The sequence below is a fragment of the Anguilla rostrata genome, chromosome 1 (assembly GCF_018555375.3).
Source record: "Anguilla rostrata isolate EN2019 chromosome 1, ASM1855537v3, whole genome shotgun sequence".
Lineage (NCBI taxonomy): Eukaryota > Metazoa > Chordata > Actinopteri > Anguilliformes > Anguillidae > Anguilla > Anguilla rostrata.
The window spans coordinates 65,523,217-65,535,959 of NC_057933.1; the positions used below are offsets into that span (position 1 = coordinate 65,523,217).

Below are 12,743 nucleotides of genomic sequence, written 5' to 3' on the forward strand. Positions count from 1 at the left end.
AACAGACCTCAGCCTCTCACTGCATTTCATCTCAACCTACTCAGTTTATCAGGCAAGAACCTGCAATGAACATGAATTGCAACTATGAATGCAAAAATAGAACAATATACCATCATTGATGGTTTAGAATGTAATGTATCATTCAAAGTTTTCATACTTCTGAAAAAAGTGCAAAAAGCATTGGTGACACAATTCCTCACTTCTAATTAAATTCAATTAAAATGTATTTAATTAATTTAATTTAATTTAATTTAATTTAATTTAATTTAATTTAATTTAATTTAATTTAATGCAAAAGTTGATGTATTTAAATATATTTTCCTATATCAATAACTGTACTGTACAGTAACTCTGGATTTGAGGTCATTTAATATTACGTAGCTTCCTGAGGGTAAATCATAGAGCAATTTTACATTTTTAGAAATTTCTTTTTGGACATTAGTGGTTCTGACAGTTAAAATAATATCCAAACTCATGGATTCAGAAATTTCCTGAGAATTGCTATTCAAACAATAGACTGTCAAAAAATTCCTAGACAAACTGAAAGTTATTTCCTTCTCTGTTAGTACGGTAAATTGCCGAGGTGGGCGTCACCAGACCTTAGGGACCAAGACTCTAAATCTCTGATAGCTTTTACATCTGCATTAGTTTCAGATTATGACCTGATGTTCCAGTGCGATTTGAATCCTGATTCAAACGAGGACGTCAGTTGAAAAATGACGGTGCGGCTCAAAGATGGTCTGGGGGCTGGGGCAGCCTTCTTCTGGTGCAGACTGCAGAAAAAGCCAGGGTGTCTGCTGATGCAATCTGGCTTTTGACCATCCCTGTGACTTTTTACATTCATTTAAGATAAGCAGCTAATATGGCATTTTAAAAAATAATCTAGTGACATTTCAGCAATTTTGAGTTATCCGTAACATCCAGTGATAGATGTGGTCTTATATCACTCTATCACTTCTATCACTCAGCCGTGTGATGCCGTCATTAAAGTTATCGAGTGAGATGCTCATTTTAAAATCTACAACAAACCCCTATCTTTTCCCCAAGCCTTTTTTCCATGTTACTAGGGTGATCCATTAATGGATACTACACAGTATATACAATATTATTGGGGATTTGTGTTTCATTTGTGTAAGTCTAAGTTTTACAACTACAGTGTCAATATGACAGAAAAATTACCACCAACTTTTTTCATAAAGGTCTGATTGGGTTACAAGTGAAATCAGGTGGAACCAGCCTAAAATATCCCAAGTGAAGTATCGTAGTAGCCTAGGCTACTCAAAGTTGGCACAAACGGACCACATGGCAGAGTTTGGGCCAGATAAAAACTCCTTTAAAAAATAATGTTGAGTGTTGCTTCATTAATCTGTTGGGAGGTAACTGTTGAATACCTCTACAAGATGGAAATTTACTCCTGCTTTTAACATCATATGTGATGGCTGTAAATTTCAACCGGCAGGCCTCAACAACCACTTCTACATACATAAGTATTAGGAATTTGAGTTGATGATTTCAATGTCATGGATTAAAATGGAAAAAAGGAAACCATGGAGATCTGTGGCCATGCTGGGCCCTGACACCCCATAAATAGGTTTGTGTTCTCTTCAGAGACAAAAGCCGCGTTTCCACCAAAATTACCCGGAACTTTCAGTCCCAGGAACTACTTTACCAGGAACTAAAAGGTTCCTTCAGCCAATGGTTGTCTGCGTTTCCACCGGGGTCTAAAGTACCGCGAAGATTAGGCAAATTAGCCCACTGACGTTGTCGTCGGTCCATCTGTCATATGATTTCTTCTGTAACCCCATACTACCACCGAAGTAGCCTACATTATTTTCTAATAACCGGGACAGCCCGGAGGGGTTTATTCCACTTATATACAACGGGTTACCAACAATGACTATATATGGTTACTTTTGTATTTATTGATTTTCATATATCCTCTCAAACACATTCATTAACAGCAGAAAACATGCACACGTTGTAAACAATTTGCTGTTTTATTACTTTCTCGTCGTCAATTCCATATAGGCTAATCGCAAAATGACAAGAATAGAACGAAAACTCGGACTTGCGTGAAAATGTAAATTAGTAGTGGTACAGCCACCGTTTGCTTTCCTTCGAAGTTACTGCTAGCCGAGCAGCGATGTGTGCCCTCCAGATGCGAACCATGCACCATAAATGAGTCCATAGTCTTCATGGTCTTTTCGTGGAATTGAAAAATGGCAGTAAAATTGAGTAAAATTACGGCAGTCTGAAAAGGCTAAAGGGAAGATTACTAGAATTAACCTGTTATTTTACCCGGATAAAAAGTGTGGAAGGTGATTTCCAGTTTGCTTGTACTGTATCACCAATGTTAATTATGCAGATCTACCGCATACCTCACATAACTGTATCAAACGTTTTGAGTCAATTACAACGGGCTAACAAAGAAAATCCGGAAGAAAATATTCAGCAACCGAATTAATCCGTTTGAATGTTTTGGTAGCCTACGTAATATGCTGTCCCAGCACGAATGCTTAGCATTTTATAAAACGAATAGCCTACTAAAGCAAGAAAAGAACAGAAGAGCACACGTTATAATTCCAAGACGTTGACAGGCTATAACCAAAAGTAGGCTACTGCGCCGCATAACATACAAGTTTGATTTGAAGTTATTATGAAAATAAATTGGTTTGCCGCTGCATATTTTCAAACATGGCGGGTAATGGCGGAAAATAAATACAACACAAATGCTACGAGTACTCGACCAATCAGAAATGTTCAGCGCTGCAAGCTCCACCCAAAAGGTTCCTGTACTTTCGGAAAGTACTACCCCCCGAGCAGGAACGTTTTGGGGGGTAAAACAAAGCCCCCAGAACTAAATTTAGACCCTAGTTCCTGCGGTGGAAACGCACTGAGTTCCTCAAAAGGTTCCTAGTTCCGGGGTATAGTTCCTGCGGTGGAAACGCGGCTAAACTCAGCAGGAGGTGGGACCCATAGATTGTATGCCTAGATTACAGTATCAGTGTGAGGTTTAATTACACCTCCTTTCATGTTTGTGGAGGGGAAAACAGGTAGCATTCTTACATAAGCCGCGTTTCCACCAAAAGTACCCAGAACTTTTAGTCCCAGAAACTACTTTTCAAGGAACTAAAAGGTTCCTTCAGCCCATTGTTGTCTGTGTTTCCACCGCGGTCTAAAGTCCTGCGAAGATTAGGCAAATTAGCCCACTGACGTATGAAAAAGCGACGTTGTCGTCGGTCCATCTGTCCTATGATTTCTTCTGTAATCCCGTACTACCACCGAAGTAGCCTACATTATTTTCTAATAACCGGGACAGCCCGGAGGGGTTTATTCCACTTATATACAACGGGTTACCAACAATGACTATATATGGTTACTTTTGTATTTATTGATTTTTATCGATTTAATCACCTGGAATTGAAATATTCTTCTGCAGCCGTTTGGGCATATTTTACCGTTGTCAAGCAAAACTGTCGTTGGTAGGGTGACATAGCTCAGGAGGTAAGACCGATTGTCTGGCAGTCGGAGGGTTGCCGGTTCAAACCCCACCCTGGGCGTGTCGAAGTGTCCTTCAGCAAGACACCTAACCCCTAACTCCTAACTGCTCTGGCGAATGAGAGGCATCAATTGTAAAGCGCTTTGGATAAAAGCGCTATATAAATGCAGTCCATTTACCATTTACCATTTAACTTGACCGTTGTTATGCAACAAATAGGATATAACAGGACAATAGTTAGATTGTAACTGTTTTATATACCCTCTCAAACACATTCATTATGTTTTTATGCGAACATTCATGTCTTGACATCCGAGGCGACAGAATGCATTCACATTTCCAATATAACTGGCAACAACAGCAGAAAACATGCACACGTTGTAAACAATTTGCTGTTTGATTACTTTCTCATCGTCAATTCCATATAGGCTAATCGCAAAATGACAAGAATAGAACGAAAACTCGGACTCGGAAAACTCGTGAAAATTTAAATTAGCAGTGGTACAGCTACCGTTTGCTTTCCTTCAAAGTTACTGCTAGCCGAGCAGCGAAGTGTGCCCTCCAGATGCGAACCATGCACCATAAATTAGTCCATAGTCTTCCTGGTCTTTTTGTGGAATTGAAGAATGGCAGAGTAAAATTACGGCAGTCTGAAAAAGATAAAGGGACGATTACTAGAATTAACCTGTTATTTTACCCTGACAAAAAGTGCGGAAGGTGATTTCCAATTTGCTTTTACTGTATCACCAATGTGAATTACGCAGAACTACCGCAAACCTCACATAACTGTATCAAACGTTTTGAGTCAATTACAACGGGCTAACACAGAAAATCCGGAAGAAAATATTCAGCAACCGAATTAATCCGTTTGAATGTTTTGGTACGTAATATGCTGTCCCAGCACGAATGCTTTTTATTTAAAAAAATTATAAAACGAATACTAAAGCAAGAAAAGAACAGAAGAGCACACGTTATAATTCCAAGACGTTGGCAGGCTATAACCAAAACTAGGCTACTGCGCCGCATAACATACAAGTTTGATTTGAAGTTATTATGAAAATAATAATAACAGTTTGCGGCTGCAGATTTTTAAACATGGCGGTTGAAATAAAACAAATAACACTGCAAGTAGTCGACCAATCAGAAATTTTCAGCGCTTGCTCCCCACCCCAAAGGTTCCGGTACTTTTGGAAAGTACTACCCCCCGAGTAGGAACTTTTTTGGGGGTAAACTAAAGCCCCCGGAACTAAATTTAGACCCTAGTTCCTGCGGTGGAAACGCACTGAGTTCCTCAAAAGGTTTCTAGTTCCGGGGTAAAGTTCCTGCGGTGGAAACGCGGCTTATGATATTGTTTGGACCCTGAACAAGCTTGTCCTATCCAATTACATTGTTTCTCTCTCTAATGCCATGATCTGAAAACTAGATATCCGACAAGTGCTTGCTTAGGTTAGCTGCGTAATCTATACATTAATACAGTTGGCTTGGCACTTAATAAAAACTAAATATATGTGATAAAGTGTCAAATATCTGTGACCAAGCATCAAAAACAATGCAGTTCAGGAGAGTTTAACCAAAAATGTGTAAATCAGTGTAACACTAGCAAATGAAAGCTAGTGCTGGAATGCTAGAATCAACCTGTCCATTCAAATGCTTCCAGGATAATTTGCATTATGAAAGAGGACAGTGCTTATTTTTTTATTTTTATACAGAATTATCCACTTTAACTTATCAAGGTCAAATTTGTAACCATTTAAAACAGTTTCAAATTAGCTGTCTACTGAAGCAATTCATGCAAATGTCTTTTATGAAGAGCACAATTGTGAACCACAACACCAAACCACTGTAATATTAGAGGTGAGTATTGTTGATATCAAGAAAGCAGAAACTGACATAGTAAGGAGAGTCTCGAACACTGAGACATTGTTCTCTCAGGACACAAGTGCATCATTAAAATGGTTGCTGTTTTCAGCTTTGTCTCACAGGGAGATCCAGGTAAGGACAACTAGCCTCAAAAGCCACCAGCATCTGTCAGTGTAAAACATCTGGAAGGATATTATACAGTGTAAGTCTTTGTTTTCTTTTTGTAAACATTACATTACATTACATTACATTACAGGCATTTAGCAGACGCTCTTATCCAGAGCGACTTACACAACTTTTTACATAGCACTTTACATTGTATCCATTTATACAGCTGGATATATACTGAAGCAATGCAGGTTAAGTACCTTGCTCAAGGGTACAACGGCAGTGTCCTTACCCGGGAATCGAACCTGCGACCTTTCGGTTACAAGCCCAGTTCCTTACCCACTGTGCCCAGACTCCCTTCAAAAAAGGTGAGCATTTTCATCTCAGAGTTTCCCATATGGAAGTCAATTCAACTAAATCTACAAAAATAAATCACGAGCCTCATTTTCAATTTACATAGCCATTATAAGGATGAAAAATGGCCAATAGTGCATTGCTAAATACCAACAAGAAGACTCTAAAGCAACAGAACAGCAGCTGCTTAGAAATGAGTACAATTTTGAGTAATTTTAGTATTTCTTGAGTATACATACAGTATGCACCGCCCAATGATATATTCAAATTTCAGTTAATTTTTGATATCCTTATTAAAAACATCTAAAATTTAATGATTAAATAATACTTTTTTTCAAGAAAATATATAACATTATTGATAAATATTTTCTGTAACAGGTCGAGTGCTTTTTTATTCAATGTTTATATAAGTCATGGTTTTGCCAAATCTGCTTTAATTTTGTCTAGTATGTGTTTGGGTAGCTGTTTTAACTTAAAATCAAGCTGTGCAAATATATAGGTATTAACTTTATAAACTGCACACAAATAATACAAACCAAAAATACTAAATGCAAAGGACAAACTCTTAAAGTCGCTCAGATGGTGTAATCTAGGTCATCTAAATATCTGAGCCATTTTAGATTCACCTATACATTAAAGAGTCATTCATAATCAGAATATATAATTATACATGTCATATTTTGTAGGCCAGAGGTTTTCAACCATTTCTGATCTACTTTTGGCAAGTAAAAACTAGTAATTATGAAAAGGATACATATGGTGTCTCTGTGGCTTGTCAAAAAGTGTCTGGCTAACTGATGGTTTCCTAGTAAAATCAGCAATGTATAAGTATGGTGCTAAAGTTCACAAAATGTTATTTAAATTTATGAGTTGCACAGAGCACACTATCATAAATCTGCTTGAAATTCATAGATTTGGGGAAATGGCCTCAATAGTTTTTGCTGATAGTTCCAGCCTAACGTATATAATTGAAATTCAAGCAGCAGTCAGCACAAGCAGATCCGTGGGTTCGTGTGAGCTTATAAGAGTGGCTGGCAGAAAGATATCCAGTGTGAAATGTGCCATGTCATGACCCTGGTGTTAAGGTTTGGAGGGATCGTTTACGGTCTGAATGGTGAGCTGCATATACACACGTAGGTTCGCGTCACGTCCTTACGTCTCAAATGAGTTGCAGTGATACATGAGAACTCCATCAGGCAAACTAACCACAGGTTTCTGGGGAGGCCTTTTCTCCTATTGCAGTTTCAGTTTAATCAGCCCCGTAACTCACCTCTGAGTCAACGCACTCCTGACACCTTCCATCACCCCCCTACGAAGCCAACGAACTTTACATCAGAACTTTACCTTTTTTGACTGACCTTGAATATGAGCTGTCACTGGTGGGCTTCATTTAAAATAATCAGTATTTACCTGACTATAATAACTAAGATAAATTATTCCCAGATAAAATATGAGTGTCAAAGAAAACTGAGTGTCAACTACATTTAAACAGCCAGCCTGCCATACCATGAGAAAAACGGTGGAACCAGTAGTACGCCAGGTCCACACCCAGGAAGGCCAGCCACCAGGTCCAGGGTGAGTCCCAGGGGAGCTCCAGCAATCGATGGTTGTTCCAGATGTAGATATAACTGGATAATTCCAGACTCCTCAAAAAAAGCCTGTAAAAAAAATGTTTCCCCTCAAATTTATTTTGTTCTAGCCCATGCACTATTCTGGAATGTCAACTGTCGATTTATGAGTGCAATCATTACTTTGATACATATTTTAAAAATTCTGCTATCTAAGCAATTCTCACAGACAGGTGCATGCTCTATAACATTTCAATAAACTGACTTATTGTAGGCCTAGATGATTTTTCTCCCAGCATTGTGGCCAAGAAATCGAGCCTTGATCATGGAAAAAGGGATACAGATCTTGCACGAAACCTCCATTAAGAAACAGCCAACTGACGAGAGCTTGAAATGAAATCTGTCTCTGACACAGGTGCAAGTCCCTGCCTGAGCTCCACGGACAATCCCAGCTAATAAAGTTCAGTTCTTCTCAAGCGCAAATTAACTATATCTTTGCTCATTCAGTGAAAACAGAGGCAGCCATGAACTGCTGCATTTCATTCATTTGCTTCTCCTTATATACATATATACTCACACTGCTTAGAGCTCTCCCATTCTATGGATTACATTCTGTGGATTGCTGTACAGTTGGAATGCTGTTGGAAACCACTATTTCATGCTGTTCATAACAGCCATGAGCTGTGGTTAAATGACACATCGTCCTTGTTTTTTTCCACTTTGTATTTGCAGTATAGCTGTACCAGGAACAATGTTTACTTACAGTGGTAGTCTGGACAGCAAGCCAGCTGACACAGAGGTGACTCCATCATTGATTCTAATGACAAGGCTTCCAGTCTTTGCCCAGCCCAACACCAACTCCAGCACCAGCATTCCTAGGAAAATGGGTGTGGCCTACCAAGTACACCAGAGACAAAGGGAATTGATATTTATGAATTTTATTTATCCTCAACACAAACTATGACAGAGAACAGAGCCCTCTGCCATTTTTCATTACACAATGACATATATTTAGTCCAGCATATACAGTAGCCATGACTGTTTTCCTTGGAATCGAAGCAAGAGCAAAAATAAAATGCTGCTTTCAGATATGGAAATGTATGTTTCATAAGTGAGGAAATGCAACAAAAAACTATGCAGATGAATTACAACTACTTGGGAAGCAAAGCATGTTAAACAGTAATGCTGCAGAGCTGGAAACTAACGTTAAAATGTCTCACTGAAACACCAAATGACCCTCGTATTATGTGTCAAATGTATGTCATGTTTGCATGGATAACAAATAATTGCTGAAAGAGTCAGCTAAGGCCATTTCTAAGCTCAGCTAAATTCTAAATATTACACTGGATCATACAAACATTCTTTAACAATGGAAATAACTATGAAAATAGACATGAAGCTAGACATGAAGCCCCAAATGAACCAATAACACATGAAACGCATCACAGACACATTGAAATGAACTGATTCACAACAATAAAGCATTAACAGGGAAACACAGGAGGTAGCATGCTGGATTTATTTAACATTTTTTCCATAGTGTTATGATTGAAACATTTTCTGTGTGTGTGACAACACATGCACGTACATGACCTACTGCCTAAACTAATTCACGTCAGACCGTCCATCTGTTCTGACCTCAACCCTGATCACATGTCCACACTGGTGGGGAGTCGTGACTGGAATGCTAAGAATGACCACAAGGCACGGAGTAGATCTGCAGGTGGAACAGGAAGTGTCTGTACCGGGGCAGGGAGACCACAGGGGAGTCCTGATCACACGCAACACAACCACATCTGGTAAAGGAGGGGAGCGAACACACGGCTCCAGTCTGCGACCACTCTCCTTCCAAACCAGCGCAGATTACCTCATTGGAGTTATCTTAAAATGCTCCTTTTTTCCAGTGCTTCATTTTAAAAACCCAAATATGTCCACATTCATATTTCACATTTGCGTAATTCTCTCCAATAATAATCTCGCAAAAAATCCATGCATCAGGAGTGGGAAATAGAAAAACTCACACCCAAAGGCCACTGGAAGCCTTAACGATTGTTTATTTGCCCTCCATTAATTTCTGTCCTCAAACCATTTACCCTACATTGTCCCACAATGCCTTAAGCTGTATGGCATTTTTCTCAAAACAAACAGGCAAATGAAAGCAAGTGTTATTGAAGCCGTACCGTGCCTCGGGCTCGTGAAAACTGCCAAGAGACTCTTGAATATTTTTATATAAATCTCTAGCTTTCAGACTTGGATCTTGCTGGGCAAGCGGCAACATTTGTAGAACAGATGTTTGCTTTCCTCTAAGAACAGTCTTAACTGGTTAAGAGTGCAGTGTAAAGACTTTCTGGGTGAAAAATTAACTAAAAATGACACAAAGAAACACTCATGGCCTTTTTCCTCTAGAGTAAAAATCTGTTCTTTTTTGTGTGTGTATTAATATAGAACATCTTGTATTGAAATTGATAGGATTCTTTTAATGCTCTATAAGGTTCATTGCCTCTTACCATCCATCAACCACATATTACCCTGGATAAGCACACACATTTGAATGATATAAAAGTAAGTGTGCTTCATGTCTATGAAAAAAATAATAATTAAAGAGGATTTATAAAAAGAAATCAACATTTATCTACAACAGAAATTTGAATTAAGACTCATCCTGATAGTATTAATCTGTGCAGGCCTAAAATCTGTACAGACATTTAATCTCTCTCCCATTGTATCACTCTCTCTCTCACACACACACACACACACACAATAAAGCTGTACAATTAGAATACCTAATATAGAGGTTAAACTGCAGTATTGCAAAATGGAACTGCCCTGTTGTTCATTTAAATCTATCGCAATTTGAGAATGTATCACCCTCTGTTAAAGTATGAGTGGTTTACCTCAAATAAAAGACGCGCCGTCTTTAAACAGTACACCCAGTGTTATAGTATGTGCCATAAACATTCATTCGGCTTCTTTGCGAGCCTGGGCAAGACCTGAATGGGTGACTCCAATTGGTGGGAAAATATAAAAGAAAGGGCTTTAAATGCCGTGCCTAAAATCTGATCCAATTAATCTGACTACAGTCTAAGAGTTGTAAAGAATTATGCAGGCAAGATGCTGTGGGTTTCTTTAAATAACAAATGTCTGACAGCATTTTGTTTTCAGGAAAAGTAATATTTGTAAGATACAGTGAAAATGAAAAGGTTATATTACACGTGGATGTAAAGCATTTTTGCTAACACTTAATGTAATTTTGGAAAATATTGTGTATCAATATTATATACTACAACCTTCTCACAAACTAATATTCTCTTAACTGTTTACTATCTTATGGTGATCAAAACAACATGTAGCCTAAACGTTTTATAAAATTAAAAAAACACGTCAACCAAGAGAATGTGTGTTGCACAAAACGACAAGCTTGGGTTAAAATGGGAGTCCTGCACCAAAGTCGCACAGACGAATTAAATTGTATTTTGTTGACAGCTCTGCCAATCTGGTATAAGGCACAAAAGGAAGCAACAGACAAAATTACCTGCGATTGCATGTATTTTTAACAAACTGTTTGCACACAATATGGGTCGAGGCACAGGACGTTTTGGTACGTCATCGGTAGCCTACACGCACCCAGCTAATTTCCAGACAGTTAGCTGTCACAGATGAAGAAGAAAAATCTGTCACTGTGTGGACACCGCTGAGAAAGCACCGGCCATCCAGCTATGACTCAATTCTAAAATGTCTGTTTAAACGCAGTCACTTAGGCTAAACATTAACCTAAAACGTAACAACCTATGTTGTTACTGTTATTAGGTTATTGTCCAGTCTTAAATCCCCTGCAAACAACCAAAACACTAGCTAGCCCTTGACGGTTAGATATCTATAGTCTTGCTGCGTTTTTTTAAACAATACGATTACGATGTCACTGGTTATTATAATTTATGAAGTTAAACTGAACTTCAGAAGCTGTTTCCAGGAGAAATACAAATTATTCATGAACTTCCGGTTTCCTCACCTTATCTACGTAGTCGGGCACTTCCTCGACATGCTGGAAGGATGTTTCATTTGGTGTAACCAGATAGAACATCGTACGAGCGACCTGATTTAAAGTAATGGAAGGAGTTTCCACTTCCATACTGGCCATTATGATTCAGGACTTAACGAGACGTATGGAATGGCGAGGTCTGCTTTGTCGCCCACTTTTATGTCACCAGAAGTACATCTCGAACCTTGGACTTGAGATCAAAGGTCAGTGTAAGTGCACACAGCGTCCATATATCTAGACGGTCTAGAGACAAACGATTCAAACTGAATCTCTTATGGAACGAAAGTTCAGAACAAACATTAAAATCATTTTGAATAAGATCAAATCAAACCATATTGATTTAGTGTATGTTATTATACCCAGAAAATGCCCGCACTCAACATTTTTTATAATTTAGAGAAAATAAATATTTATGTGCTTCTCCTTATGGGTTACAAAGCTATGTATAAAGGTTCACCACAGGTGTTGGGTAAACTACAAGCCAATTAGAGAGGAACTGCCTGGGCTTCTGTGTTCATGCAGTAGGCTAACCTACTCACGGCAGCCTTTGTAATTACAGCTGGGACAGACAGATAGATGCCGTTTCAATTTAATTATGTTATAATTTAAAACGGGGTAGCCTATCGCATAGGCCAATTGGCGATTGATATCGACAACAGTATTTCTATCATGCACCCTTAAAAAAAATGAGAAATTATAGTTTCACTCACGGGCCCTGTTTCCTTGCCATATCAGTAGCTCTGCAGCTCCACTACACGGAATCCCAGAGTTATCAGTGTTGTCAGTAAATATGCCGGTCTCCAGACTTTGGGGAAAACTTTGAATAGAATATCGATTCCAACGGATTTTTTGCATGTACAAAGTAGCCAATTCAAAGATATTTGAAGAATTTTCAACCTATTTGAGCATGAAAAAAATTCCAAAGGAAACGTGCATTTTTACACAGTGAAACCTAATTAAATACAATGATGCCATGTCAGCTATATACATCTACGGCGTAAAAAAAATGTATAGCGGTTGGGGAGTTTTCACTGCAGGCGTTTTTTACCCTCTGCAAGTCCATCAGTTGGAAACGCACCAACATGTCTGCAAAAACTGAGAGAAATTGAATACAGCCCAGGTAGTTTCAGGGAATTTTTCCCTTCTTGAACATTCTGTTGAAAATCCTTTTGAATATTACTAGGTGTCTGTCATTATCATATTCATTTATTTAAAATTTCCAAAAACAGTACCACCAATTTCAGAGATCAGTGTAACAAAAGCACATATGAGAGTATTTTGTGTCGGCCTGTCTGCATATTTATCTCCCAGAGAC

The 12,743-nt window shown here is 38.5% G+C and overlaps 1 protein-coding gene and 1 long non-coding RNA gene across 6 annotated transcripts in view; one reads left to right on the top strand and one right to left on the bottom strand.

Moving 5' to 3' along the window:
* agmo (alkylglycerol monooxygenase) overlaps positions 1–12,272 on the bottom strand; it is a 46,263-nt gene extending 33,991 nt beyond the window's left edge. The window contains exons 1-3 of one of the 3 annotated variants that reach the window (XM_064349815.1): positions 12,139–12,272; positions 8,153–8,283; positions 7,328–7,479 (exon numbers count right to left, since the gene is read on the bottom strand). In XM_064349815.1, the coding sequence (XP_064205885.1) occupies positions 7,328–7,479; positions 8,153–8,262 (262 nt within the window). In that variant the 5' untranslated portion in view covers positions 8,263–8,283; positions 12,139–12,272. Of the gene's footprint in view, positions 1–7,327; positions 7,480–8,152; positions 8,284–11,398; positions 11,700–12,138 lie in introns of those variants that run through there. The other 2 variants (XM_064349809.1, XM_064349801.1) reach the window with 2 other exon arrangements.
* Positions 11,491–12,743, top strand: part of LOC135262697 (uncharacterized) — a 36,958-nt gene continuing 35,705 nt past the window's right edge. For all 3 annotated transcript variants that reach the window (XR_010332299.1, XR_010332294.1, XR_010332295.1), the window contains exon 1: positions 11,491–11,631. This is a non-coding gene — a long non-coding RNA (uncharacterized LOC135262697). The remainder of the gene's footprint in view (positions 11,632–12,743) is intronic.